Source organism: Podarcis muralis, chromosome 3, assembly GCF_964188315.1.
Source record: "Podarcis muralis chromosome 3, rPodMur119.hap1.1, whole genome shotgun sequence".
Classification (NCBI taxonomy): domain Eukaryota; kingdom Metazoa; phylum Chordata; class Lepidosauria; order Squamata; family Lacertidae; genus Podarcis; species Podarcis muralis.
In genome coordinates this window covers 104302480-104330470 of record NC_135657.1, presented here as the reverse complement: position 1 = coordinate 104330470, position 27991 = coordinate 104302480, and the positions used below count along the sequence as shown (strand labels likewise).

Below are 27991 nucleotides of genomic sequence, written 5' to 3'. Positions count from 1 at the left end.
TCCACATCCAGTGATTACATTTTAGGTGTCTCTTAACAACATTTACAAAGTCTGTTTGAAGCCTAGTTGTGGCTTTAATAAGTTTCAATGAAACCCAACACCCCCAAATCTGCCTTTTGTGGTTAAATGTCAACACCCATCCTCTGAAAAACACTGTCTATGGAAGGCAAAATATTTATTAAATGAAACTCAGCTACATGTCCCCATCTACCATACGTAGCTGGAGTACCATATAATTAGAAAGACAGATATCAGTATGGCGCAAGAAACACTTCAGTAGGGAAGTTAATTGATTCCAATAATGACATTTGACACAATCACACAGATGCCATGACACCGAGGACACTGGCCCCAGTGCAGATCAGTTGCAGAAGACTGGTGGCATCCATAGAAGAGGCTGTGCTTGCCTCACTGCATCCCTTGCATTTATCCACTTCACTGGAGTCTAGGTGGACACCTTGATTATACATTTTGATTATAACCATCTTGATACAGTTAGTTCTCCCTTACTGAATTGGGGGCAACTTGGCTTGAAATTAAAAGTACTAGACCTAAATTCAAAATGACTGTTTAGGACCTGGGTGGCGGTGGTAGTTAAATAGACCCGGTTGTTTGGGGTTCACACCTTGCATTCTGTGGTGTGGCTGTCTTCTCCTGTGGTTAGAGCCATTCTTGCTGTTGAGGGTTAGCATGAGAAGTCATTGTGCAACTGGCAGTGTACATGTTTCATCACCATGGCTAATAATTGGGTCTGTTCTAAGCAGATGGCACCAGAGCAGGCAATTCATGAATCAGGTTTAAGATCTCAGAAGTGTAACAATGTAATTCAATATTTTGCTGTTAACGGACAAGCCAGCTTCATTCCAAGCAACAAAACCCACTATTTTTATCGTTCCATCCAAAGATGGAAAGGGGTTGGGAAGAACTCAAGCAAAATATAGCCTTTAGGCTACAGTCCTCAAACCCACTCACTCTGGAATAGTTCCATTGACCTTATTAGTGATAACTTTATGGAGCAAGAAGCCTTGAGGAGCACACCACATTAATGACTGACAGCTGGATAAACTGGCTGCTTCGGAGATGCTCATTAAGAGCTTTTGTCTCCCTGCTTCTTCTTGTTGGTCTTCTCAATCATGGTCTCCACAATCATGGCAGTTTCTTCGTACGTCTGAATTTTGTCGTCCGAGAATTTCTCGATGGATTCCACCACTTCCACTTTCTCATAACTCACGGTGCTTGGTGGGCTCAGCTCCTTGAAAGAGAGGCCACCTGCCCTGCCATACTCCTTGCCTATGTATACGCCTGCTTCAGTTCGGTCACTCGGACCCATTGGGGTCATTGGCCCATGTTCCTCGATCCCCGGCTGTTTTGCTGGCTCTTCGTGTTTCCCTTCAGGCTTCCCCCACTGTTCAAACACATCTTCCTTCGCTTTGTCTTCTTCTGGTTTATACTCATATTTCAGGTCTTCCAGCATCTTGGGCCCCTCTTGTGTTTCTTGGGCTTCAAGTTCACCTTTGTCGCTCTCAAGAGGTTCTGGTAGCTCTGATATTGGTTCTACAACACCTCCACTGGGCATCGTACCTTCGCTGTCAGAGACAGTGATTCCACCTCCAGAAGGGATGGGTGAAGAGTAGAAGCAGGGGTCATCATAACTCCCCTCTCCGGTGACAAGTACATACCGCCCTTTAGTATAGAAGTCGCTTTTGGGTTCCGGTCTCTGGTAGCATCTGATCCTCTCTCTCACTATGTTGCAAAGTTTATCAAAAGCTTTGCTTATCTGTGCTCCATCAGGCACATCCTCTGCAGCCCTCTCTTGCTCAACATCTTCAACTTCATCCTGCCTGTGTTCACTTGTGATCATTAATCCCTCGTGCTTGAAATCCAGCTGATCGTGATCAAGGCCTTCCAAAGGCCGGTCATACATTTTTTCCGATGGAGCACCATTGGCGAGGTCTTTAGCGGTGATCTCCTTCCTCCTTGAGATCTTCTTCGGCAGACTTCTTTGTCTGGTCTTTGCACTGGTGATGTCTTGAGCAACCAACGTAATGTCTGTGGAGAAGGGGAAAGGAGGGGAAATGGACATAGCCATTGTGTGAGATCCAACAGAACATAATGATAATAATTTATTAATAATGATAATTTATTATTTATACCCTGCCCATCTGGCCCTCAGAGCTGGGCCTCAGTGTACGGGCTGAACGATGAATATGGAGACACTCCTTCAGATATACTGGGCTGAGACCATAATAATGTTCAGTCATCATTTCAAATAGCAAAAGCATTCATTGCACTATACATAAACATGCATCTTCCTACATACATAAAAATCCAAGGCAATTGTCATGCTCAGCAGTTTGTTTAATGCATGTGCAGTGTGGGGGTAGAGATTTGGGGAACTGTGAGAGGGTTACTCCGTTAAATAGGTTTGCCCTGACTTTGGAAATTATAGGGACAGAACCACCCAAACTGTATAGAAATTTATTGATGTATGTGACTACAGCAGCAGGAATGTTACTTGCCCAGAAATGGAAAGAAGAAGTCCCAGCAAAAGAAGAACGGACACAAAATATGCAGAAAGGATGAAACTTACCAGAAAAATAAGAAATCAAAATAACAAACTTTTTATAAAAGAATGGAAATGGTTTATGGAATATTTACAAAGAAACTGTGAACAGATAGGAACGTTGGCAGGATTATTGTAAATGCCTGCAGTTATATAAGAGTATATATTTAAAGTAGATGAATAAATGAGTAAATTAAGCTAATTTGGAATATGCAGAAAATATTAAAAAACAAATTTAAAGAACTGCAGAAAGAGGGGGAAGGAAGTTGAGTTTTGAAATGTTAAAATGATTTTAAAATTATTGAAATGTATAAAACTGAAAATCTTAAATAAAATTATAAATAATAATAATAATAATAATAATAATAATAATAATAGGCTTGACCTGAAAGGCACCTGAATCTAATTCCTTCCCCATCCTAGCCTTAGGTCATTACCTTTCCTTCCAAGAGCTGTGGTCTGTGTGGTTTTGTAGCTTTGTGTAAATAGTGTCACGGGGGTTCCAACAATGGCAGAATTCAACCTGGAACAGAGGGAAACGAGTTATAAGAAATGCCTAGCGAAATAACACCTTGAAAAAGAATGAAGGCTATGCAAAGTCAAACAAAACAAGCACAGCATCTGCATAATTATGGATCTTTATTTCTCTGCATAATGTATGGGCATCTTCCAAATAAGTTATTTTTATTCTTTTGCGTTGCCTCAAGCTGAATACATGGAGAGTATTATGACATCACATTCTCCAATGCCCACTTCCCTGAGCACCTTGCTGGCTAGATTTATTAGAAACAGAGGAGGATGCTTTCATCACAGCAATATTTCACGGGTTACAGAAGCACTCCTACTTATTTTAAGGTTGCCACCATGTCCTCTTTTCCCCAGACACGTCCTCTTTTTCATGGGTATGTAAAATTAGAGTCTCGGCATAGCAATCCATAGTTGAAAGTAGAAATCCGCAAATGTGTCCTCTTTTTTGCTCTTCAAAATATGGCAACCCTCACTTATTTTCAATAGATCTCATGGAATACCATTCTGCACACAGAAGTTGACTGCACACCTGAGGGAACCAGACTCACTTGAGTCTGTGGATGTGTTAATGGTAAAGCACATGGGATGCGGGTGGCGCTGTGGTCTAAACCACTGAGCCTCTTGGGCTTGCCGATCAGAAGGTTGGCGGTTCGAGTCCCCGCCACAGGGTGAGCGCCCATTGCTCTGTCCCAGCTTCTGCCAACCTAGCAGTTCAAAAGCACGCCAGTGCAAGTAGATAAATAGGTAAGGTAAACGGCGTTTCTGTGCGCTCTGGTCTCTGTCACTGTGTTCCATTGCGCCAGAAGCGGTTTAGTCATGCTGGCCACATGACCCAGAAAGCTGTCTGTGGACAAACGCCAGATCCCTCGGCCTGAAAGGGAGATGAGCACCACAACCTCATAGTTGTCTTTGACTGGGCTTAACCATCCAGGGGTCCTTTACCTTTTACCCAGCTCCTGCCAACCTAGCAGTTAGAAAGCATGTCAAAGTGCAAGTAGATAAATAGGTACCGCTCCGGCGGGAAGGTAAATGGCGTTTCCGTGTGCTGCTCTGGTTCTCCAGAAAGCAGCTTAGTCATGCTGACAACATGACCCGGAAGCTGTACTCCAGCTCCCTCAGTCAGTGCCACAACTCCAGAGTCGTCCACAACTGGACCTAACAGTCGCGGGTCCCTTTATCTTTAAAGCACATGCTACATGCAGTTCTGCCTATTGCTCTTTGCATCATCTCTGTGAGGCAGCCACCTAACTTTGCCTATAGCAGGACCGCTTTTAACCAAGGTACCACCAATTTCATAGGAAACTTCAAATGTCATTTTTGGTTGGTTGGTTGGTTTGAAAGAGGCTTCTTAAAGACACAGCAATACACTCAACTCATGAACATCTCCAGCGCCCCCCAAATCTCTCACCTGCTTTCTTCATTTTCAATAATACGCTTGTAGCGCTCAAGTTCACTCTCCAGAGACTGCTTATAAATGGAGAGCTGGCGGCAGTCGTTGGTGTATTTTTCCAAGGTCCTCTCAGCATCTTCGATGCCCTTTCTCAGAGTGTCAATCTGCTCGTTGTACAACTGAATCTCATCGTCATAGCTTTCCTGGGTGTTTTTAATAGCCTGTTCCAGCATTGTTGTCTGTTAAAAAAAAAAATTGAAAAGAAAAAGAGGACTTTGAGCATTCATCACCTGGAAAACTTTGCACTGGTACCCTCTCAGCTGGTCACTGTTTGCCTGTTTCAGTCATAAGCTCACTGACTTTAAGCCAGGGGCTGTGCTTTGCCTATTTACACTGGACAGGTTATGTTTGAGTTTCGTTGCAAAACTTTGCCACAGGTCGTTCTGATGAAAACACGGGCAACAAAGCAAACTCTAGAACGCAGTGATTTGACCTGACTGCAGAAACTAAAGTTAATTTCAGAGACAGGGACAAATGAGGAAGCAAGTATTTTGCAGATTAGGTTACGGGACAATCTGGTGAAGCAAAAAATCCTTCGCCAAAAAGCGTTTTTGTGTAATATAAATTTGCCACCAGGTGGCGATCAATTACTTGAAAAGCAAAGGCTTTGCCTGATGTGGACACATTTTATTCCTTTCTTACTGCTCCAAGAACACATTTTTTTTTTTAAAAAAAAAGGTTCTATGGGCACCACTCAGGTAGCCTTATAGATGAAATCACCTTTAATTTTACTTTAACGTGTACCTCCATAAAACCTTGGAATATGTTTTCAATTAGGGATGTGAGTGGCGCTGTGGGTTAAACTACAGAGCCTAGGACTTGCAGATCAGAAGGTCGGCAGTTCGAATCCCCGCAACGGGGTGAGCTTCCGTTGCTCGGTCCCTGCTCCTGCCAACCTAGCAGTTTGAAAGCACATCAAAGCACAAGTAGATAAATAGGTACTGCTCCGGTGGGAAGGTACGGTAAACGGCGTTTCCGTGTGCTACTCTGGTTCGCCAGAAGCAGCTTAGTCATGCTGGCCACATGACCCGGAAGCTGTCTGTGGACAAATGTTGGCTCCCTCGGCCTATAGAGTGAGATGAGCGCGCAACCCCAGAGTCGGTCATGACTTGACCTAATGGTTAGGGGTCCCTTTACCTTTACTATGTTTTCAATCACCAGACTTGGAGAGCTGGATCAGGCTGGTACCACCGCCCCCCCCCCCAAAAAAAACACAAACGAAAAGCAAAGCAAAGGACCCTCATAGCTCATAACAACATAAGAATAGTCCTGCCAAATCAGGCCAGTAGCCCATCTAGCCTGACATTTGGTTTTCATAGTGGTCAGCCGGATGCCAACGAGGAGACCACAAGTGGGAGCACAATCAAAAACCCCTTTTTGCATCACTTTACACTTGCTTACATTGAATTGTCTTTTGCATTTTATTACCTGCTCACCAAGTTTGGAGAGAACAATTTGGAGCTCCTTGCAATACCTCTTTGTTTTGAACGTCATGAACAATTTGGTATCATCAGCAAACCTGGCTGCCTCACTGCTCATTGCTAACCCTAGATCCCTAGATTTATGAGCAAATTAAGAAGCATGGGTCCCAGGACTGATGCTTGGGGGACTCCAGTTTTTACATCCCTCCATTGGGAGAACTGGATTAAATCCAGTTGCCCTGATAATGAACCACTTGTAGGTTTTCCTTCCTTGCAGATATATGTATGTGTGGCAACAAATGCATATGTTTGACTGGGCATGAATGCATGAGCTAACTAAATGAGTTAACTTTTTAATATACAGTGGTACCTCGGGTTAAGTACTTAATTCATTCCAGAGGTCCGTACTTAACCTGAAACTGTTCTTAACCTGAAGCACCACTTTAGCTAATGGGGCCTCCTGCTGCCGCTGCGCCGCCAGAGCACAATTTCTGTTCTCATCCTGATGCAAAGTTCTTAACCTGAAGCAATATTTCTTTGTTAACAGAGTCTGTAACCTGAAGCGTCTATAACCTGAAGCGTCTGTAACCTGAGGCACCACTGTACTCTCTAAACACTTACACTCACTGGCTACATTCGAATGAAGAAAAGCTACTGCATATCAACCTAAGCAAGTTGTGTTTCCTTTTTATAGAATACAGATAATTGAACAAACTTAGTCGCATTACATTCTTCATTAAATTATCTTTCCATTGATATATAATTTTATGGTATTAATCCAAAAAGAAGTGGTGTTGTGAGCCATCAAACCTCAGAAATACACTTTCCCCTAAAGGTTCCCACAATTTTGGCCACTAGTGTAGTGCTTCAAAGTGTTGAAAGCATTTAACATTAAAGCTGGGCTGAATACGCCCCCCCTCCCCCCGTTTTGCAGGATCATTTATCTGCTGAGAAAGTGGGGAGGAGGATGAAAGGAATAATGTATCACTTGACATGATAATTTCCCCCTGACCCCATATTAGCTATTGACTTTGGTATATCGTTCCACTGGGGCTTTGACTAAATATACTGAACTCATTCATCCACACTGTGAACCAAGTACAGTCCTGAACAAGAGAACTCCTGACAGAGGCTGGAGAAGTTAAAATTTCATTATACCTCCCATCTCTCTTGGATGAGAATGTCAACTGGCTTTGGATCAAAAAAATCTAATGGGATAAATCCCATGAATTTAGCTCTTTAACTCTTGCCTGTGAAGGCAGCTGTGTTAAAATGTCAAACACACCCAAGCAGTCATCTTGCAAACTGATGCAGAATTATCCTAGATGGTGTGCAAATTATTGGCTTGAATCAAAGCTAGCTTGGAGGCGGGGGGGATGCATGAAAACACAGTATTTCATAAGAAACCACAGGATAGACACGGTTTGTTGTGGCTAACAGCGTGTGTACACAGGTTCCCAAAACAGTTTTGGGGCATACTGGATGCAGAGTAAACAGGAGTGTGTAGGTAAAAAGGTAAAGGACCCCTGGACAGTTAAGTCCAGTAGAAAGTGACTGTGGGGTGCGGCACTCATCTTGCTTTCAGGCCGAAGGATCCGGCGTTTGTCCACAAACAGCTTTCCGGGTCATGTGGCCAGCATGACTAAACTGCTTCTGGCACAACAGAACACCGTAATGGAAGCCAGAATGCACTGAAACGGTGTTTACCTTCCCGCCATAGCGGTACCTATTTATCTACTTGCACTGGTGTGCTTTCGAACTGCTAGGTTGGCAGAAGCTGGGACAGAGCAAAGGGAGCTCACCCCATCGCGGGGATTTGAACTGCCGACCTTCTGATCTGCAAGCCCAAGAGGCTCAGTGGTTTAAACAGGAGTGTGTACACAGGCCTAACACAACTGTATTTCTGGGGGAAGTACCTCAGTCTGCAGTTTCATTTTCTGAGCCTGGAGCTGGCATAGGATGCTCTTGTATTCTTCTAACTGGCTTTGAAGAATCGGTATCCTCCTCTCAGTTATCAGCTTCTCCTAAGATGAAAGCAGAAAGAGGGAGGGTTGCGCAAGGGGGAATCGGATTGTGTGCAAGTACCACCGAAAATCTGATTATGCATGGAAAGGGACATGAAAAAAGCACGACTAGGCCAAGTGCTTCCAGCAGGAGTGCTATCAAAGTCATGCGGTTTTCAGAAATTGCACTTGATTTGAAGGGATACACATTGTGGTGAAATGATGAATAGCAAAAGACCATTAATGTACAAGCAAGAAATATTGACAGGATTTCAAAGGGCAGCTCTTGGAAAGTGAAACAGAACTAGGTTGATTTCATGGGAGGATATATTTAGATGCACGGAACTGCCTTAGTTCCAGTCATTTGTATCAATCCCTTGGGAAACCTAGGAGGGATATTTGACCGATTGACAATATGTCTTGGGGGGGGGGGGAAGAAAAAGAAAATGTCACAACTCCTCCTTCGCTGCTACTCACTTCCTGTGTATGGTGCAGTGATTTGAGTGACCTGGGAGACAGGGCTTCTGGTCCCCACACAGCCATGAAACTCACAGGGTGGCCTTGACCAGTCACTGTCTCTCAGCCTGACCTACCTCACAAGGTTGCTGTGAGGATGAGGCAGAAAGAGGGAGAACTACATGCACCACCTTGAACTCCTTGGAGAAAAGGGGGGGGGGATACAAATAAATAAGCCAAAAATTCATTCCCTGGGGAAGGATGACACTGTGACGGATAGGTCACTCAGCATAAGAGAGGCCCCGTAATTTGAGCAAGGGCGTTCACATATCTGAGCACCTTTGCTTCAGATAATCGATCCATCCCTACAAGCAGTTGTTTGGCTATGATCTCCATCATTCTGTCATGAACAGTGGTGGCGAATGGCCCTTCAGACTCGTGAGGTGGAAGGCAGAAGACAGTAGGTGAAGCCAAATAATGCAAGCTTTGGGCCTTTCCAAGCTTGCCATTTCCCATTTCCTGGTTGTCGTTCTTTTGAATTTGAATTTGAATTTTTTGCATGCTGCCACACAACGTTGCCATTATGCAGCTCGTGTTTCAGAATAGTGTACACACACACCACTTTTTCTTCTACCACAGAAAAATCCAACTTTTGTAAAAGATCCAGATGGATCCCCGATATGTTCAGTGGTGTGGCGTGTGGATTGCATCAACCTGATTTTTGTATGTAAAAGGTGGGAGCTGGTGGGTGTGGTTTGGGAGACATTGGTTGTGTGTCACTTTCCTCAAAATGGTGGAAGCAGAGGTAGAGCTAGCTGCTCCGGCACCCGGGGGCGTGGCTAGCCACCCTGGGGGTGGGGCTAGTGTCCCAGGGGGCGCCGCCCATGACGAGTGTCCCAGGGGGTGGGGCAGCAATGTCACCCCCCCCAGGGATGACATCTGGGGTGGACCGCCCCCACCACACCCCCTTCCTCCGCCACTGGGTGGAAGCTGTCCATTTGCAAGCTCAACTCAGAGGGGAGATGAGGGCAGGGAGAGACGATGACGCTGAGGTCAAAGCACAGCAATATACATATACAATGCATATACAATGTTCTAACAAACCAGAAGCTTTTCTTTTAGGTATTGTAGGACCAGAGATCCTGAAGGACCAAACAAAACTATTTATGTACACGACCACGGCTACATGGACTCTCTTAGCCCAGAAATGGAAAGATGGTACAACTCCGACTAAAGAAGAGTGGCAGACAGAATTGATGAATTATGCTGAGATGGCAAAACTTACAAGATGAGAAATCAGGAAGAGGAGGTTGTTAATAAAGAATGGGGAAAGTCTGTAATTTGTTTGAAAAAACTATTGTAAACAATTATGTACATTGATAGGGTTGATGGAAAACTTGCAGTGAAAATTTGAGCTCTGGATTGACAAAGGATTTATAAAAACAGAGTTATGAAAGAGATGCAGAAGGGAAAATCATTACATCAAGATCCACAATTGGGGGTGGGGGAGTCAAAAGGGATTATATGTTGATGTATTTAATTCATTATTTTATGTAAAACAGAAAATGAAAAAATAAAATTTATTTTAAAAAGAACAGCAACACACTGCTGTGCAATGGTTTTCCCCCCAAGAATAACCATGTAATCCTCCAAACGTTGCTTCACCAATCCTCAATCACTCCATTTTTCTTTTACCCTATTTGAAAAGCGGATCCTTCAGATCATTTCTTTTAACGTGCCACAAACATTGTTGGTGAAATAAAACACTTACCTCGCTGGCTCCAGCTGTGATGGTGGATACGCGAGGAGTCGTTTGCATGATTTGCTGTAAAATACTGACGTAGGTCTGTATTTCCATGAGGTTCTGTGGTAGAGCAAAAGGATATACATTTGAAAGAATCAAAAGCAGGATCTCCGTTCGAGGGACTCCCCTCTCAACTCAATCCACCCCCCCCCCCTGTGTAGATCCATCCTAGGTCAATAAGGAATTGTTCTAGACAAGTGAGACCTGCAACAAAACATTGCACTGTGGAATACCTCCTGTTCAGAGATCCATCCTTCTGGTTTTCTACTCCCCTCCTTCAACTATTCATCTTGCATTCTTTGGCCACTGACCATTCATAGTCCCCACTGGCTTGTTTTGGGGTCCCCCCACTAGGGTTTCTCCCCCAAGGTTTTCTGTTCATAGCCACAGCTCTGTAGCACCAGAAGGTGGATCAACTTCCACTATATCATCCCACTATGGCTTTTAATCTGCTATGAAGGTGCCATAAATAGAGGGGGAAGAAAATGGGAGATAGAACTTTGTTCATTGGCTGAAGGTCCCTTGTCAGCCAGAGGTCAAGGGCCTACTCTCTGTTGTCTACACTTCTTGGCAAGCAAAGAAAACTAAGAAGAAATCAAAGCTCCCCTGTTAGTTCACAGTAATTACCTTTTTGTATCTGTCCTTTGCAGCATTAACATCATCCTGCAAGAACTGTGATTCAATCTGTAGTTCCAGATTACACAGCAAAGCTTCATCGGCTTCCTATAATAAAAGCATTTCTTTTTGTTATTTTGACTTTACCGACACATTCTGTATTTTGTATATTTATATTTCCAGTGTTCCCTGTTTTAATGTTTTGAATGTTTGCTGTGAACCGCTTTGGGCACAGTTGTGTGTAAGTAAAACCAACCCATCAATGAGTGTTCCAGTTTTACACATGCACAACCAATCACATGCAGCCCAAGATGTGCTATCTGCCTCAAATGTTCAGCTGCCAGTGCTCAGACAGAACCACCATATTTAGGGGTTGCAAAACAGTGACATTCCTGGCAAGGACATGTGATGGGGAGCCATTCAAAGAGAACAGCTTTTGTGACATGGCCCAACAAGCTAATCCAAAGTGTCTGCTGTGCTGTTCAAAAATGTGTAGATGCTTGCTCTTTCCATTATATCATGGAATGCAGAACTGGCCAGGTCTGCTGATGTGCCAGGAATGATAAAGATAAAAACTTAGCATGGGCTTTTGCTCTGGGCCTTGTTATCTGCACTGTGAACAAATGAGATTAATACAGACCACGACCAGAACATTCTAAGCCAGCGACCAGCCATTTGCTCAACATTTCTGCATTCTTTTCTATCACTTTTTGAGAGATGAATCAGCAGCAAAACAGTGAACTCATTAGCCCACTGGCACTATATGTACATCTATATGAAGCCGCTGGGAGAGATCATCAGGGGAGTTGGGCTGGGTGTTCATCAGTATGAGGATGATACCCAGCTCTACCTTTCTTTTAAATCAGAACCAGTGAAGGTGGGGAAGGTCCTGTCTGGAGGCGGTTGGGGGATGGATGGTGGCTAACACATTAAGGTTGAATCCTGACAAGACAGAAGTACTGTTTATGGAGTCACAGGGAGCAGGCGGGTGTAGAGGACTCCCTGGTCCTGAATGGGGTAACTATGCCCCTGAAGGACCAGGTGCACAACCTAGGAGTCATTTTGGAATCACAGCTGTCCATGGAGGTACAGGTGAATTCTGTGTCCAGGGCAGCTGTTTACCAGCTCCATCTGGTACGCAGGCTGAGACCCTACCTGCCCGCAGACTTTCTCGCCAGAGTGATGCATGCTCTGCTTATCTCCCTCTTGGACTACTGCAGTTCACTCTACGTGGGGCTACCTTTGAAGGTAACCCGGAAACTACAAATAATCCAGAATGTGGCAGCTGGACTGGTGACTGGGAGTGGCAGCAGAGATCATATAACACTGGTCCTGAAAGAAATACATTGGCTCCCAGTATGTTTCCAAGCACAATTCAAAGTGTTGGTGCTGACGTTTAAAGCCCTAAATGGCCTCGGCCCAGTATACCTGAAGGAGAGTCTCCACCCCCATCATTCAGCTTTGAGGTCCAGCTTTGAGGGCCTTTTGGCGATTCCCTCCCTGTTTCTTCTCATGAACCAACACTCCTTCCAGCAAAAGAAAGCCACATACAGAGCAACGGCATCTCTGACAGTAGCTTCAGATGCAGTCACATAGTGAAACTCATTCTAGACCCACCAATCTAGCTGCATGCATCTTGTGATGTGGATCAGAATGCGAGCACTCACATATATCTGGATTCGGTGCTTGTGATTTGTGGTGCAGGCACATCAAGGTGATCCCAAAACAAAAGGCTGGGTAACCATCAGACCAAAACAGATACTTGAGTTAAAAGAGGCTATAATTTCATTGGTTGCAGCAAGGTAAGTAGGTTTGGCTTTGCATTGTAGCACAGGTCTGTTTTCTGTTTCGAGCCTAGATGTTCTGTTTGGGGGGCGGGGGACCCATCCCAGCACACCCACAGAGGAATGACTTTGAGAGTTGACCAGCAGAGAGGACCCAGTGTGGTGAGGGCCAGGCGCTGGCAACCTGACAAGTACAACAGCAGGCTCGGCCCCACCTGCCCAAGCTGTGGCCAAGTGCTGGTGCATTAGCTCAGAACCCCATAAGGGTATCCTACTTGTGAGGAGAACCAGAGCTTACAGGGTTAATAGCTCAGAGTGTTCAGGATTGTTCTTTGTTATGTGAGACAGAACACTTTTTGTTTTGTGCTCTGAGGGAGTCAATCATGCCGGCTTGTTCTCCTGGATGATTTATTTCTCTGCTGTAAATAAACCACTTCTCAGATTAGAAAGAAGCTGTGTACGGACTGTTATTTCTACACCCACACAAGACACACACCGCTGTTTGCGATACTCTGCTCGAAGCTGGGAAAAGTCCAGAGGCACAGGGAAGCGTGCCGGACGTTTGAATCTCACACTACTCAACCTCACCTCACAACCAAGAGCCAATCAAGAAGAGTCAAAATGTACTCCAGCCATGAGAAACCAGAGACCACGTAAAGCTTCAGGGAAAGACTTTAAACCAAGTGAAGGTTGCTGGGGAAGTCTGCTCACCCCTCTTGGTGTGGCAGCATTGCAGGGCATCAGAGGCTTCACTGGGACCCTGACGAGAGAACTGGAACAGCAGTGCCCTCCCTGATAGGCAGCGAGGGCTTAAGCCCCCTCCACCTATCAAAGCCTGCACCCTGCTTTGGCGAATGGGGATGCAGTCTGGGGATGCGGGCTATGCCACGGGGCAAAGCCGACGGAGCAGGTAGGCTTCCCTCGGATCCGCCTCTTGCCCCATTTAAGCTGCCCACACATGGGGAACTACCTGTTCATTCCTTCGCCGGGTTTCCCCGCCCACCCACCTTTGGTTTAAGCTGATAGTCAATGACTTTGCTGTGGCTACGGCGGTCACCACTCTCTATGGGGCCGGATAAGAATTTGCCAGATAAGGCTAACTGGCACCAAACCCAGTGGTTTTGCCTACCTCATAGCAATCGTCACAACTGGTTGGGCATTGGGCCAATCCTTTGTTTTGGATGGAGAGGAGGTGGTAGTCTCTGCCTGCCCCTCCTAACACTGGGGTATCCCCTTAAAGGGATTCGGGGGGAGTGGCCATGTCCACATGCCCTGGCGGGGCCAGAGCCAAAGGCACCCCCCTAGACAGTGGTCCCTGCGGGGGTCACCCTATTTGATGTAAGTCTTCAGAACTGGATTGGCAACGCGTCACTTCTGGCTGGCAGGCCAGAAGTAGTTAGATTGCCCCATGCCCAAGCCAAACCTCTTTCATCTGTATTCAATAAAGCTGTGGCCTGTTTTGATCCCCAAACCAGTCTTATTGGTCTCTTGTTTGCATGAGTTGTGATATGGGGAGCCCAACGCCTGGTCCTGCAAGCTCATTGAGGGAAACAAATGCCCAGTTTGGTGAACACCAAGACCCTTTTAAGGCTGATGCTCCATCTTCTCCCCAAGATCCTACAAGGCGAAACAAAAGCAGGTAAGGTCTTGCAAGATTCAGGGCGAGTCTGGGTCTCCCTTGTCACTGTAGCCAGCCATGCCACCCCATACATTGATCCTTGGTGTGCAGGAGCGCACAGACCTGTGAGAAGTTGAGCATGACTAGAGTAGATTGGCCCATGAGTTTCTCCCCCTCCCCCAACCCTTTGCATTATTGTTTCTGTGCAATACTTTCCCCAGACTCCTAGTCCTAAAAGGTGATTTCAGCAAGTGATTAATCAACATTCTTTCCCACAAGCGTTAGATACAAGACAGGAACCTGACAGGTTTGCAGAGCTGTTGATTAATGCTTCCTTTCATTGGCAAGTCCTGATTTCTGAATCTACTCAGGGACATCCCTCGGGATACTGTTTCCGGTCCACATTCTCAGAAAAAAACTAGTCAAGCAAAACACTTCCAGCTCTTCTGTGGACATTCTGCTGCAACCTTTGGTCTTCAAAGTCTTAATACACCAGTCTAAAGGTGATGGATGTGATTAAATGGTGTCTCATTGCATAAAGTGTAGCTAATTAAAATGCAACATATGTCTGAATTTCGACCTTCAGCAAAATTAAGTTCAATGTATTTAAAAACCGTTGAGTACAAAACAACAAGTGAAGCTGGTAGAAGATGCTCCAAGTCACTGAGGCATCTTGGGTCTCTAGTGATAATGTTGAGTCTTAAAAACATTACCCCCAAGCTGGGCACCTCCTCCTTCAGAGGGAGCATCGGAAAACACAAATTCACAGTGCTTCTGCCTTGTCAGGACAGTTTGAGTCTTCGTCCATCCCATTGCCCAGATACTGAGACCTCCGGGTAGAGGGCGGTATATTAATTCAATCAATCAATCAATCAATCAATCAATCAATCAATAATATTTCAATAGTATATTGGCTATTCAGAAGGCCATTAATTTGATGCTGTTCTTCAGACTACTTCAAATACCGGTCCATCGAAAGGATAAATTGCACAACAAAACCAAGCAAAACTCACACACTCAGTCAGCTAGCCTTTACAATTATTTTGCAATGCAGTTATCCAGCCAAGTGGAAAAATGCACACACATTGAGGAATCTACATATTAGTGAAAATAACATACTGTTTTAGGGGAAACTGTCTTGCTTTAGGGCAAATTGCTTTGTAAAAAATGTATATATTAGGCAGCATTCACCCCCTCTCAAAAGAAAAAAAAAGTAGCTTAAGAAGAGCTGAACATTTGCAAGCAAAAACATAAACAGCTTATTTCAGTTAGAGAGAGATTTATATTCTGTCCTTCTAGTGCCTATTCTGCACCTGTTTCGTATGATGCGCAGGTAGGGGAAAAAACCTGGAAGACTTGCTTCCATCCTATTTGTGTGCACGAATGAAGCCAGGTGTTTGTGATCTTCCTCTCAAAACGGTGACAGTATATGCTCATTGCTTTGCCCTTTCTAAGACCTGGTACCACTGATTTTTAATTTGAACCGTGCAACTCCTTTTTGTCTTTGCAGCTGCACCGGGAACAAATGCATTTGGGCAATTTTGATATTTATTCAGGCTGATCTACAAATGTTCTCTAGCAGCAAATTTCATCTAATGGCTTGCTTGCCAGCTGCCATCATGGGAATTGCATTAACCATTTGATATTTACAATTTGTGACAGGTCAGCCTATGTCAGAGGAAAGTGTTTACTTCCTCGATTGAATTACATCTGCAAGCAAATGAGCCCTTGGTCGCCACAGCCACATGTCCAATACACAATTTAATTGTTATGTTCCTTTTACCCTCTGTTGGCACCTGCGCAGCGCAACAACCCCGTCGCACCTCTGCGTCTGACAGCAGCACTGCTCATAGCAGCTATTTGGGTGATGGGGTTCAGAGGAGAGCTGTGAGTCAAGAGAGTCTTATGTGCACATAAATGCCAAAGGGGAGGAGGGATTGGACTGTGGAAAACTTTCTTTAAGATGGTGAGAGCTGTTTCCTAGTTCTGCTGGATCTCTCAGCGTCCTTTGACACCAGCGACCATAACATCCTTCTGGACCGTCTAGAGGGGCTGGGAGCTGGGGGCACTGTCATACAATGGTTCCGCTCCTTTCTCCTGGGGCATGTCCAGAAAGTGGTGTTGGGGGATGAGTGTTCAGACCCCTGGGCTCTCACTTGTGGGGTGCCTCAGGGTTCCGTCCTCTCCCCCATGCTTTTTAATATCTATATGAAGCCACTGGGAGAGATCTTCAGGGGGTTTGGGCTGGGTGTTCATCAGTATAACACCGGTTCTGAGAGATCTGCATTGGCTCCCAGTACGTTTCTGAGCACAATTCAAAGTGTTGGTGCTGACCTTTAAAGCCCTAAACGGCCTCGGTCCTGTATACCTGAAGGAGCGTCTCTACCCCCATCGTTCAGCCCGGACACTGAGATCCAGCACCGAGGGCCTTCTGGCGGTTCCCTCATTGTGAGAAGTGAGGTTACAGGGAACCAGACAGAGGGCCTTCTTGGTAGTGGCGCCCACACTGTGGAACACCCTCACTTCAGATGTGAAGGAAATAAGCAGCTATCCTATCTTTAAAAGAAATCTGAAGGCAGCCCTGTTCAGGGAATTTTTTAATATTTAACACTGTACTGTTTTTAACACTTGATTGGGAGCTGCCCAGAGTGGCCGGGAAAACTCAGCCAGATGGGAGGGGTATAAATAATAAATTATTGTTGTTGTTGTTGTTGTTGTTGTTGTCAAGAGAGGAAGGTGGTTGGCAATCAGGCTGTGGGTCACCTCTTTTAAAGAGGCACTTGTATCATAAAAGCTAAAAATATAATAATATATACAGTAGACCCTCTAGTTACGTACCGCTCTGGATACGTAACTTTTGGGTTACGAACGCGGCAACACATCAGGGAAGCAACACATCAGAATATAATTGACAGAATGCTGGTAATTATTTCAATTAAACTGAAGAAGAATCTATCTGCCAAAGAGGTAGAATAGTCACTCTAAAGCATCAATAGGAAGATAAACATGAAAAGCAAAAAAATTAGCCATCCAAAATAGGCAATACGGTCCATTTTTTCAGCCCATAAGTAAGAAAATAGCCCAGTAGGATAAAGCATTGAATGAGTGGGTTATGGGTATCTGGGTATCTAAAGGTTCAGAAGAAAGGAAAAACTCTGTAGCAGATTACATCACAGGCAAGTCAGTACATCAGCCAGGGCCTGTAAAATACTTTATCAGGATTGTCTGTTTAAGGAAAGGACCCACTCAATATCTGTATAACACTAGGCTTGTTATGTACTGAAGTTCTCACCCTGGGCCAGCAAGGGGATACTGTAGATAGTTCAGGTCCACATATGCAAATAAGGGATCGAAAGTGACGTTCAGTGATTGGATAGTTACAGAAAATGGTTACTGTTGCGTTGTAGTTGAGCTCTATATAAGCAGGCTGGCTGAACTCTTCAGTTCAGTTCTGTTCTGGCCTGTGAATAAACAAGAGCTGTTTGAAGAATCACTGTGTCGTCTGATATGTTCACCCACAACTTAACAAGGCTCTTGCACAAACCTTGTTTCCATGGCAAACACATAAAACCTCCTGAGAACAAATTCTTTTCAAATGAAATCTGAAATATCCTTTTTTTGGACGGGGGGGGGGGGAGGGGGATAAGGTCTTTGTGCTACAGAACTTGATACAGCAATGGACATAGCTGTAAAACATTGTTCTCCTTTGAGAATAAATTCTAATATTAAAATAGCTGCTTTTCCAAAGCATGGACATGCCCTTATAATACCTGCACAGTTCTTACATGGTTGTTTTTGAGGGATCCACAAGTCCTCCTTCGACTGGCCTTAGTTTAGTATCTGGGCAATGGGATAGACGAAGACTCATAAACTGTCCTGACAAGATGTGAGCTTGTGGTTTCTGATGTTCCCTCTGAAGGAGGAGGTGCCCAGCTTGTGGGTAATGCTTTTAAGACTCAACATTATCACTAGAGGCCCAAGATGCATCAGTGGCTTGGAGCATCTTCTGCCAGCTTTACTTGGTTTATCAGCTGCATCCTTTCCTGCATAGAAATAGCCCACCTGGCTACAGTAATCCAGGTTGGATTCCTATATTGTGCTATATGTGGGGCCGAAAAGCATCTGGAAACTCCAACTAGTGCAGAATTTGGCTGCCAAAGTTCTGGCTTCTTTAGCTAGATGGAGCCATGTCAAACAACAACAACAACAACAACAACAACAACAACAACTTATTTATACCCCCGCCCATCTGACTGGGTTTCCCCAGGCACTCTGGACGGCTCCCAACAGAATATTAAACACGATAAAACATTAAACATTAAAAAGCTTCCCAGTACAGGGTTGCCTTCAGATGTTTTCTAAGAGTCATGTTGTTGTTTATTTCCTTGACATCTGATGGGAGGGCGTTCCACACGGCGGGCGCCACTACCGAGAAGGCCCTCTGCCTGGTTCCCTGTAACCTCCCTTCTCGCAGTGAGGGAACTGCCAGAAGGCCCTTGAAGCTGGACCTCAGTGTCTGGGCTGAACGATGGGATGAAACATGAGTTCCAGATGAATTACATTAGCTTTCTGTTCATGACCCAGCCCAATTCAAGGTGTGGTGCTTACCTTTAAAGCTTAAAATGGCTTGAGGCCCCAATAACTGAAGGAACAACTCCTTCTGAACAAGTTAATGGTGCACAATGACCTTCAGATAAGGTCCTTCTGCTTCATATTCAGAACAAAAGTATATAATGAATGTACAAAAGTTAGGTGGGTCTTTGTAGTGGCTCCAAATATGGAATAGCCTCTTGAGAGAGGTGCACCTAGGGTCAAATTTGTATTCTTTTCAGCACCAGATTAGAAGTTTTTGATTTGATGAAGCATTTTAAAGGATGATATTTTCAGATTACATTACTGAATGAGTTTATTCCTCTTATTTTTGTTGTACTGTATTGTTGGTTTGTAGTTTGTTTCTGTATTATTATTATTATTAGTAGTAGTAGTAGTAGTATGCATACGGGACGCGGGTGGCACTGTGGGTAAAAGCCTCAGTGCCTAGGGCTTGCCGATCGAAAGGTTGGCGGTTCGAATCCCCGCGACGGGGTGCGCTCCCGTCGTTCGGTCCCAGCGCCTGCCAACCTAGCAGTTCGAAAGCACCCCCGGGTGCAAGTAGATAAATAGGGACCGCTTACTAGCGGGAAGGTAAACGGTGTTTCCGTGTGTGGCTCTGGCTCGCCAGAGCAGCGATGTCACGCTGGCCACGTGACCCGGAAGTGTCTCCGGACAGCGCTGGCCCCCGGCCTCTTGAGTGAGATGGGCGCACAACCCTAGAGTCTGGCAAGACTGGCCCGTACGGGCAGGGGTACCTTTACCTTTTACTAGTATTATGCATATTGCCCTAGAATCCTTTTTTGGAAAAAGGACAGTTTATGCAGTTTGTTACACCTCAAGTAAGCACGTCAGCTTCAAAATGGTGATGCCTGTGCCATGTGACTGCCTGGTTTTCCCTGGCAACTATTGAACAGTGCCCATGACATGGTTGCTAACAAGGAACACCACATGAAGGAAACATTGGCTGAGGGGAAGCAGATAGCCTTTGATATTGTGAACTTACCTTATTAAGTCGTTCAAGAGTAGTTTTCAACATCTGCTGATACTCACATTCATTTTTATATCTACGGGAAAAGAGAAGCAAAAAGGAAAATGTAAATAATAAAGATGATAACAGAATGGGTAAGTGACTCGATGTTCTGTTTTTTGTTTCCAGGTAAAAGTGAATAATGGCACAGTTTGTCACAATTTTTCATTTATAACGATGAAAAAAATTGATAATATTACAAGATATTACAAGATAGAACAAAAACGTTTTGAAAACCAGGTATAATATCATCGAGGGGGGCAGTGTTTCTAATAATTGTTATACCCCTGCTATTAGTTTGTTATCTTTTTATCAGTTATTTAGTCAGTTGTCATGGACTTCTGTGGATCAATTGAAAATCCAGTCTTTGTTTTCAGTGAGGTACATAAGAGGGGGGAGAACAGGATGAAAGAACATAAAAGAAAGAAGGGCAATTTATATGTGTGTCAGGAGGCAAGATTGAGATTACCAACTGGCAACTGTTGCTGTAGACCAGTGGTTCCCAAGCTGTTTTTGGCTATGCCCCACCTAAGCATCTCTAAAATCCTGATCTCTCTCTCCCCCCCCCCCTAACATATAATTCTTATTATTCAAAAAATGAACTCCTATTCACGTGGGAGAAGCCTAAAAGGCCTTTAACTGTCAATAACTCATTCTCAAATTGCCGCCCACCCCCATGTTGGGAACCATGGCTGTAGACAAAATACTTCATAAAATAGGGATGGGGAACCTCAGGATCAAGGACTGAATGTGGCCCTCCGACTTCTCAATCTGGCCCTCTGAACTGTTATAAGGTCTCTCCCTTACTGAGGATAGAGAAATGTGGGTGGGGGTTAGAAAACACTGGCTTTTGCCTGGCTGGAATGTGACAACATGGGCAGTTGGGGGGGGGCACATCTGTTGCACTGCTGAAAAAGTGTCGCCAGTCCTGCCATAAAGGCATCCTAAAGATCGCTAAGTTGTGCAAGGTATTTATTTCTCGAAAATAATTATACACCGTCGTATGGCATGCACTCTCGTTGCGACAGTCCTTGGGGTTCTGCTACCCACCGATCAATGTCAAGTGCAGAGTGGGGCTTCTAAACCTGCAAACCCAGGTCCCCAACAATTCATGTAGCGGGTTTATTATTCATTTGTTGGTTCATTACATTTCCAACCCACCTTTGCTCCAAGGAGCTCAAGGTGGGGAACGTGGTCCACCTCAACTCCACTACTATCCTCGTAATCTAAGCCACGTGCATCTAACTGAGGCTCTGTTGATTCAGAATGTAGCCAAGCATCAAATGAATATATGCACAGGCACCACCTAGTGATTACGTGTGTGTGTGTGTGTGTGTGTGTGTGTGTGTGTGTGTGTGTGTTTACTTCTCTTCAAAAGCCACAGGCAGCCTTACCTATGACTCCAATACAGAGGGTAGCATTTGAATCAATGGATTCAAATAGCAAGCAAGGAAATTCCAACTAAACGTTAAGAAATAACACTCATTAAAGTTCTTAAAGCAAAGGTTAGATGGCCATCTGTCAGGGATTCTTTAGCTGTGATACCTGCATTGCAGGGGGTTCCAACCACATTATTCTATAAAGGTAAAGGTAAAGGTAAAGGACCCCTGACAGTTAAGTCCAGTCAAAGGCGACTATGGGGTTGCGGTGCTTATCTCGCTTTCAGGCTGAGGGAGCCAGCGTTTGTCCACAGACAGATTTCTGGGTCATGCGGCTAGCATGACTAAACCGCTTCTGGTGCAACGGAACACCGTGACGTAAACCAGAGCATACGGAAATGCTGTTTACCTTCCCACCGCAATGGTAACTATTTATCTACTTGCACTGGTGTGCTTTTGAACTGCTAGGTTGGCAGAAGCTGGGACAGAGCAATGGGAGCTCACCCTGTGGCGGGGATTCGAACTGCCAACCTTCTGATCGGCAAGCCCAAGAGGCTTAGTGGTTTAGACCACAGCACCACCCACGTCCGTTTCCATGTACTCTGGTTTCCGTCACGGTGTTCCCCTCTCCTCTCGCCCACAGCCAACTTACTTGTTACGGAACTCATCCAGCATGCGCTGAGCATCTTTCTCCTCCCGCTCCAACTTAGCTCTGTCAGAGGCCAGTTCGCGAACCCGCTGGCGGTTCAGGTCAATCTGAGCTGCAAAAGCCTCTTCCAGCCCGGCCAGCTCATCCATGCGCTGAAAGGTCTCAAGCTGCTTGCGGAAGATGGCGTTGCGCTGCTCAAGGACCCGGGCCCGGTTGATGTAGTTGGCAAAGCGCTCATTGAGCTCTTGCAGGTTCTCCAGGCCCTGAGCTTGGGCAAAGCTGCCAAACTCGGGTGACTGAGGCAGCTCTTCGAAAGCATCCGACCTCTCATACTTCTCCTTGCGAACTTCGCGGAGGTAGCTGCTCCTGTACATGGCGGCCTGGGGGGACGTGTGTGGGCCCAGAGATCCCCTTTGCCACTCCCTTTCTCTCTCCAGTTTGACGGTGCGATGTTTCTGGGACTGGGAATGGAAAGGAAGGGGATGCGCTCAGCTCTCCCGCCACAACATTCGAGGACTGACCTGCCTCTCTGCAGTTTAGGATTCTAAAACCCTAGCTAGATGCAGTAGACTAAATAAAATCCAGCGGCCCCACCTTCTCCACCTCGGTGTTTCCATCCTGTCAGCATTTTGGGGCTTTCTTTCTCTCCGTCTGTTTCAATTGTGCGAGACCCGATTCAAAGCAAAGGGAGGGAGATGTCCTGTTTTTGCTGGAGAGGCAGAAAACAAAAGCTGTGTGGCTTTACAGGATGCGTCCAAACATTCCACTGCTTTTTTCTGTTTTTTTGTCCATCTCAGTCAGGGATTTTTGCATGAGGATGTCACATTTCATTGACGCCTAGTGGGATGCTGGCTTCGTTTATGGTTTTTTGTTATAGGGGCAGGGATGAGGAATCTTTTCATCCTAAGGTAAAGGTAAAGGACCCCTGGACAGTTAAGTCCAGTCAAAGGTGACTATGGGGCTGCAGCGCTCATCTCGCTTTCAGGCTGAGGGAGCCGGCGTTTGTCCACAGACATCTTTCTGGGTCATGTGGCCAGCATGACTAAACAGCTTCTGGCGCAATGGGACACCATGGCATAAACCAGAGCACACAGAAAGGCCGTTTACTTTCCCACCGCAGTGGTACCTATTTATCTACTTGAACAGGCATGCTTTCGAACTGCTAGGTTGGCAGGAGCTGGGACAGAGCAATGGAAGCTCATCCCATCGCACAGATTTGAACTGATTGGCAAGCCCAAGAGGCTCAGTGGTTTAGCCCACAGCGCCACCCACGCCCCTGTTTCATCCTAAGGACTGCCTTATAACATGGCAACACCCACACCAGACATTTAAAGCACTAGGACGCCACTTCAAGGACGAAGGACGCTTTGTTCAAAGAATCCTGGGAACTGTCATTTGTTAAGGGTGCTGAGAGTCATTGGGAGGCCCCTATTCTCCCCAACACCAAAAACTAACATTGGGAGGATAGACATTTTTGCACAAAAATAAAATAAAATGCAGGGCATTAGGCTAAAATGTCCTCTGTCCTCCTTTGTCCAGCAGGAGCCACCTTTGGAACTAGTCCTTCCCATGTGTAGAAGACCTTCTATTCACTGAAGGTCCAGTCTGGATCCAATTCAGTATATTTACCAGGGACTAGGAAGGAATCTGGATGGGAAAAGATGAACTGGTGTCAGTGAAGGGGGTGTGTGTGCAGTGATGGCATCTTCCATCTTTTCCCATCCAGATTCAATCGCAATATGTGCTTGTGTTGAACAATTTCCATCTCAGATGTCCTTTGGACTTGTCCTCAAGATGGGGCAGACTGCACTGACTAAAGAGTTGATTGGTTGGATTGAGATATCTATCTAGTATCTAAATGAAAAATCATGCCTGTTGAACACCACTAGAGGGCTGTAAGGCTACAGCAATAATTTCTACGCTAACATTGTAGTTGAAAGTGAGGGAGAGGCAAAGTAAGAGAAACACTGGAGAGAGTTTAATTTTTGCAAACTTTACACTGGCCAAGGATCACAGATGCCTACACACTGTGCAAAAAGAGGTCCCCGGACATCATTGGGAGATCAAACTTGTGGCATGGGGGAAGATAAGGACCCCCCCCCCCAAACCAGAGTCTTTTCTGTTGGGGATAACTCAGAATGAAATTCCCAGGTGTCAGAAAAGGTTATTTATGTATGCAACAAATGTGGCCCGTGTTTTGTTAGCCCCCAAATAGAAAATGACCGAGGTCCCAACAAAAGACAATTGGCAACTTAAGTTGACGGAATATGCACAACTTGCAGACTTAACATATAGAACAAGAAGAACATACGTCTAAAGAAGATTGGAAAACGTTTATTGAATATATGGAAAATAATCGTGCACAGCTGAAAACCCTGGCAGCATTAAGATAAATTCAACAGTGTAAATAATTTTTGACGGATGTAATAATGGAAAACCGATTGGTATAGTTTATGTAAAATATGCAGGGATATAAGATATGCAAAATGAACCATGGAAAGAAAAGAAGGGAAGTCACTGATGTTTTAAGTATGTAAAATGTTTATTTGAAATTGTAAAACAGAAAACTATATATATATATATATATATATATATATATATATATATATAGGAACCAATCCCCTGACTGGATCCCATTGCTCATCCCCAACCCAAATAATGCCTCGCAGGAAAGCCTGTCCTCCCTGCCTTCTTCTAAAAACTACCTTTTAGACAAGATTTTTGGAATTCTACAAGAGAACTGCAGCGGGTCAATGTTTAGCAGATGCAATTTCTGTTGTCACTGTAACATTGTGATAGCAGAAGCTTAGTGGGTGGAACTGTGTTCTAATTGAGATATGCTCATCCTGCCCCTGAGGGTCTGAGAGAAATATAAATAATGGAAATGCAGAAAAAAAGTCCAACCCACAAACACCCCAGAAAACCACAGCACTCATTAACTCTGCAATATTACTTCCATGAAGACCTCCACAAAAGTAAACCAAACAGGCTGTATGCATTTGTTTAGTCGTTTAGTCGTGTCCGACTCTTCGTGACCCCATGGACCAGAGCACACCAGGCACTCCTGTCTTCCACTGCCTCCTACAGTTTGGTCAAACTCATGCTGGTAGCTTTGAGAACACTGTCCAACCATCTCGTCCTCTGCCGTCCCCCTTCTCCTTGTGCCCTCCATCTTTCCCAACATCAGGGTCTTTTCCAGGGAGTCTTCTCTTCTCATGAGGTGGCCAAAGTATTGGAGCCTCAGCTACAGGATCTGTCCTTCCAGTGAGCACTCAGGGCTGATTTCCTTCAGAATGGATAGGTTTGATCTTCTTGCAGTCCATGGGACTCTCAAGAGTCTCCTCCAACACCATAATTAAAAAGAATCAATTCTTCGGCGACCAGCCTTCTTTATGGTCCAGCTCTCGCTGTGCTTTAAATGTATGGTATGCACTGTAAATGTGCATGCTTTAAATGTGCTGTGCTTTAAATGTATGGTATGCACTGTATGCATACCATACATTTAAAGCACAGCACATTTAAAGCACACACCCCTCCAAAAAAACCAACAACTTGGGAATGGTAGTTTGACCATCACAGAGGTACAACTCCAATTATCCTTAAGAAACTACAATTCCCAATATTATTTTCTTTTTATTATTTTCTTCATGATTTTCAGTTTTATTCATTTCAATAATTTTACAGTCATTTGGACATTTCAAAACTTGACTTTCTTCCACCTCTTTGTGTGGTTCCTTAAATTTATTTTTAGTATTTTCTGCATATCCAAATTAATCTAATTTACTCATTTATTCATCCACTTTAAATATATACTCATAAAGCTGCAGGTTATTACAATAATCCTGCCAATGGTCTTAACTGTTTACAATTCATTTGTAAACAATTCAATAAACCATTTCCATTCTTTTATAAAAAGTTTGTTATCTTGCTTTCTTATTTTTCTGGTAAGTTTCACCATTTTTGCATATTCCATAAGTTTTTGAATCCATTCTTCTTTCACCAGGACTTTTTCTTCTTTCCATTTTTGGACACGTAACATTCTTGCTGCTGTAGTTGCATACATGAATAAATTTTTATACACTTTTGGTAGTTCTGTCCCTATAATTTCCAAAAGGAAGCCTTCTGGTTGTTTTTTTTTACAAAGGTTATTTTAAACATCTTTTTTCAATACATTATATATCATTTCCCAGTAAGCTTTAACCTTTAACTACAAGACCACCACATATGATCAAAAGAACCTTCTTTCTCTTTACATTTCCAACACTTATTTGACTTGATTTTATACATTTTTGTCAATTTACTCAGTGTTAGGTACCATCAATATAACATTTTCATATAATTTTCTTAGACTATAACATGTTGTAAATTTTAGATCCATATCCCACAATCATTCCCATGCTTCCATATCTATATTATGACCAATAACTATTGCCGAATGTATAATTTGGGATTTTACTTGCTCATCCTTTGTCTCCCATTCCAACAATATCTTATACATTTTAGATGACACTTTTACATTCCATTCCATCAGATCTCTCTCCAGTTGTGATATTCTTTTCTTTGGGGAGGGGGGTTAAATGTATGGTGCGTATTCATCCACAGTCCACTGACGGCTGGAACATCATTTTGAGCAACCCAACTAAACAAATGTTTAGAAATACAGTGGTACCTCAGGTTACATATGCTTCAGGTTACATACGCTTCAGGTTACAGACTCCGCTAACCCTGAAATAGTACCTCAGGTTAAGAACTTTGCTTCAGGATGAGAACAGAAATCATGCTCCGACGACGCGGTGGCAGTGGGAGGCCCATTAGCTAAAGTGGTGCTTCAGGTTAAGAACAGTTTCAGGTTAGGAACAGACCTCCGGAACGAATTAAGTACTTCACCCGAGGTACCCTGTATTGAATTGTTTGGTAATCAAATGGTAGAGCGCCCTCCCTCTTACAGCATACTGCCATTAAAAACAAAAGGTAGGGATAGGGAACTTGTCAGGCCTGGGAGATAAAATTGGACAGAGAGGATATTTGTAGGAAACTCCATCTGGAATCAATTAAATGTCTGAAAATGAAGAAAAATGACTGAAATGTGTCAAAGGAATGAAAATGCATGAGTTGTGGCAATTTCTTGAGGCCAAGCAAAGGGAATGTGCCTTTTCCATGGTTCCCCGGCGAACAAGTTCCCAAAGCGAACCACTCTGCGTCTCATGAAACGATTGTTTGCATTTTAAGATAACTGGTTTTTTGTTTGTTGCTTTTATCAGAAATTGGGCTGTAGCTCGATTTCAGGAAGAGTGGAGCCGTGTTGTTTTGTCTAGCAAATGCAGACAATCAACTAAGAATAGGAGAAAGAAAGATAAGTACTCCTTCACCCCCAAGGCAATATGTTTTGGAACCTTTCCTGGGAGTTTAAGCTTTCAAAATACAAAGGGACTAAGCTACAAAGTTCTTTCCCTCTGTGTGAGAGTAGCTGCCAAATGCAATAAATTAAATGCCCTACCCTTAATATCCTTCCAGGAATTAAGAGTCTTCATTCTCCTCTAGGGCACTATTGATGGAAACGTTTGAGCCTGTTGAAAAGCATAGTAATAATAATAAAAGGAGCTGAGGTCCGTGCCACTGGTGTACAAATAAAATGACTCATCTCCATGATTTCAAAGTTCAGCAAACCACACCACCCTTGTGCCTGCTGATGATTATTCTCAGAAATTAGTTTGTACAATTCTCTTTTTGATTCCAGGTATGTGTTCCATTCCCCACGGAGCCAACCTTTGTGTACCAGTTCCTTAGTAAAAGTCCCAATTTCTGGAGAATGTTATCAGCTTGAGGATACTGCTTTAATCGCCGCTTGGTTGCCTTGAGATGAATTGCTTTAGAGCCTCTGTATTTTGCGTGTTGAGTTCCACAGTGCCACCCCCCAAATAATTACACACTTCACAGGTCAATTTTTGTTTAAGGTTTTTGGCATAATTTTGGCCACAACTTTATTCAAAATACAAAAAATTGTGAGTGGTTGCTTAGGCATTGGTTATGACTATCTGTCCTGGCCCTCAAGGACAGAGCTGGCCCTTCCAGACTCCACCGGAAGCCAGCTTGGGAAACAC

General features: G+C 44.3%; 1 protein-coding gene across 1 annotated transcript; it reads right to left on the bottom strand.

The window, feature by feature from the left end:
* Nucleotides 1-158: 158 nt before the first annotated feature.
* BFSP1 (beaded filament structural protein 1) lies at nucleotides 159-22480 on the bottom strand. The gene is made up of 8 exons (XM_028722284.2): nucleotides 21894-22480; nucleotides 19839-19899; nucleotides 10853-10948; nucleotides 10193-10285; nucleotides 7879-7986; nucleotides 4500-4720; nucleotides 3001-3086; nucleotides 159-2049 (listed from the first exon to the last, which is right to left on the bottom strand). Exons 1-8 carry the CDS (start codon nucleotides 22262-22264, stop codon nucleotides 1088-1090), a joined length of 1998 nt encoding a protein of 665 aa, XP_028578117.2. The 5' UTR covers nucleotides 22265-22480; the 3' UTR covers nucleotides 159-1087.
* Between the last annotated feature and the right edge of the window lie 5511 nt (nucleotides 22481-27991).

What these genes read in the sequence shown, in the direction of transcription:
- BFSP1 (XM_028722284.2), bottom strand. Translation starts at nt 22,264, where the DNA reads ATGTACAGGAGCAGCTACCTCCGCGAAGTTCGCAAGGAGAAGTATGAG. An exon ending in CTCTTGAACGACTTAATAAG is followed by an intron (nt 10,949 to 19,838) that starts GTAAGTTCACAA and finishes CTTTTATTATAG; the next exon opens with GAAGCCGATGAAGCTTTGCT. An exon ending in CAAAGGACAGATACAAAAAG is followed by an intron (nt 10,286 to 10,852) that starts GTAATTACTGTG and finishes GCTCTACCACAG; the next exon opens with AACCTCATGGAAATACAGAC.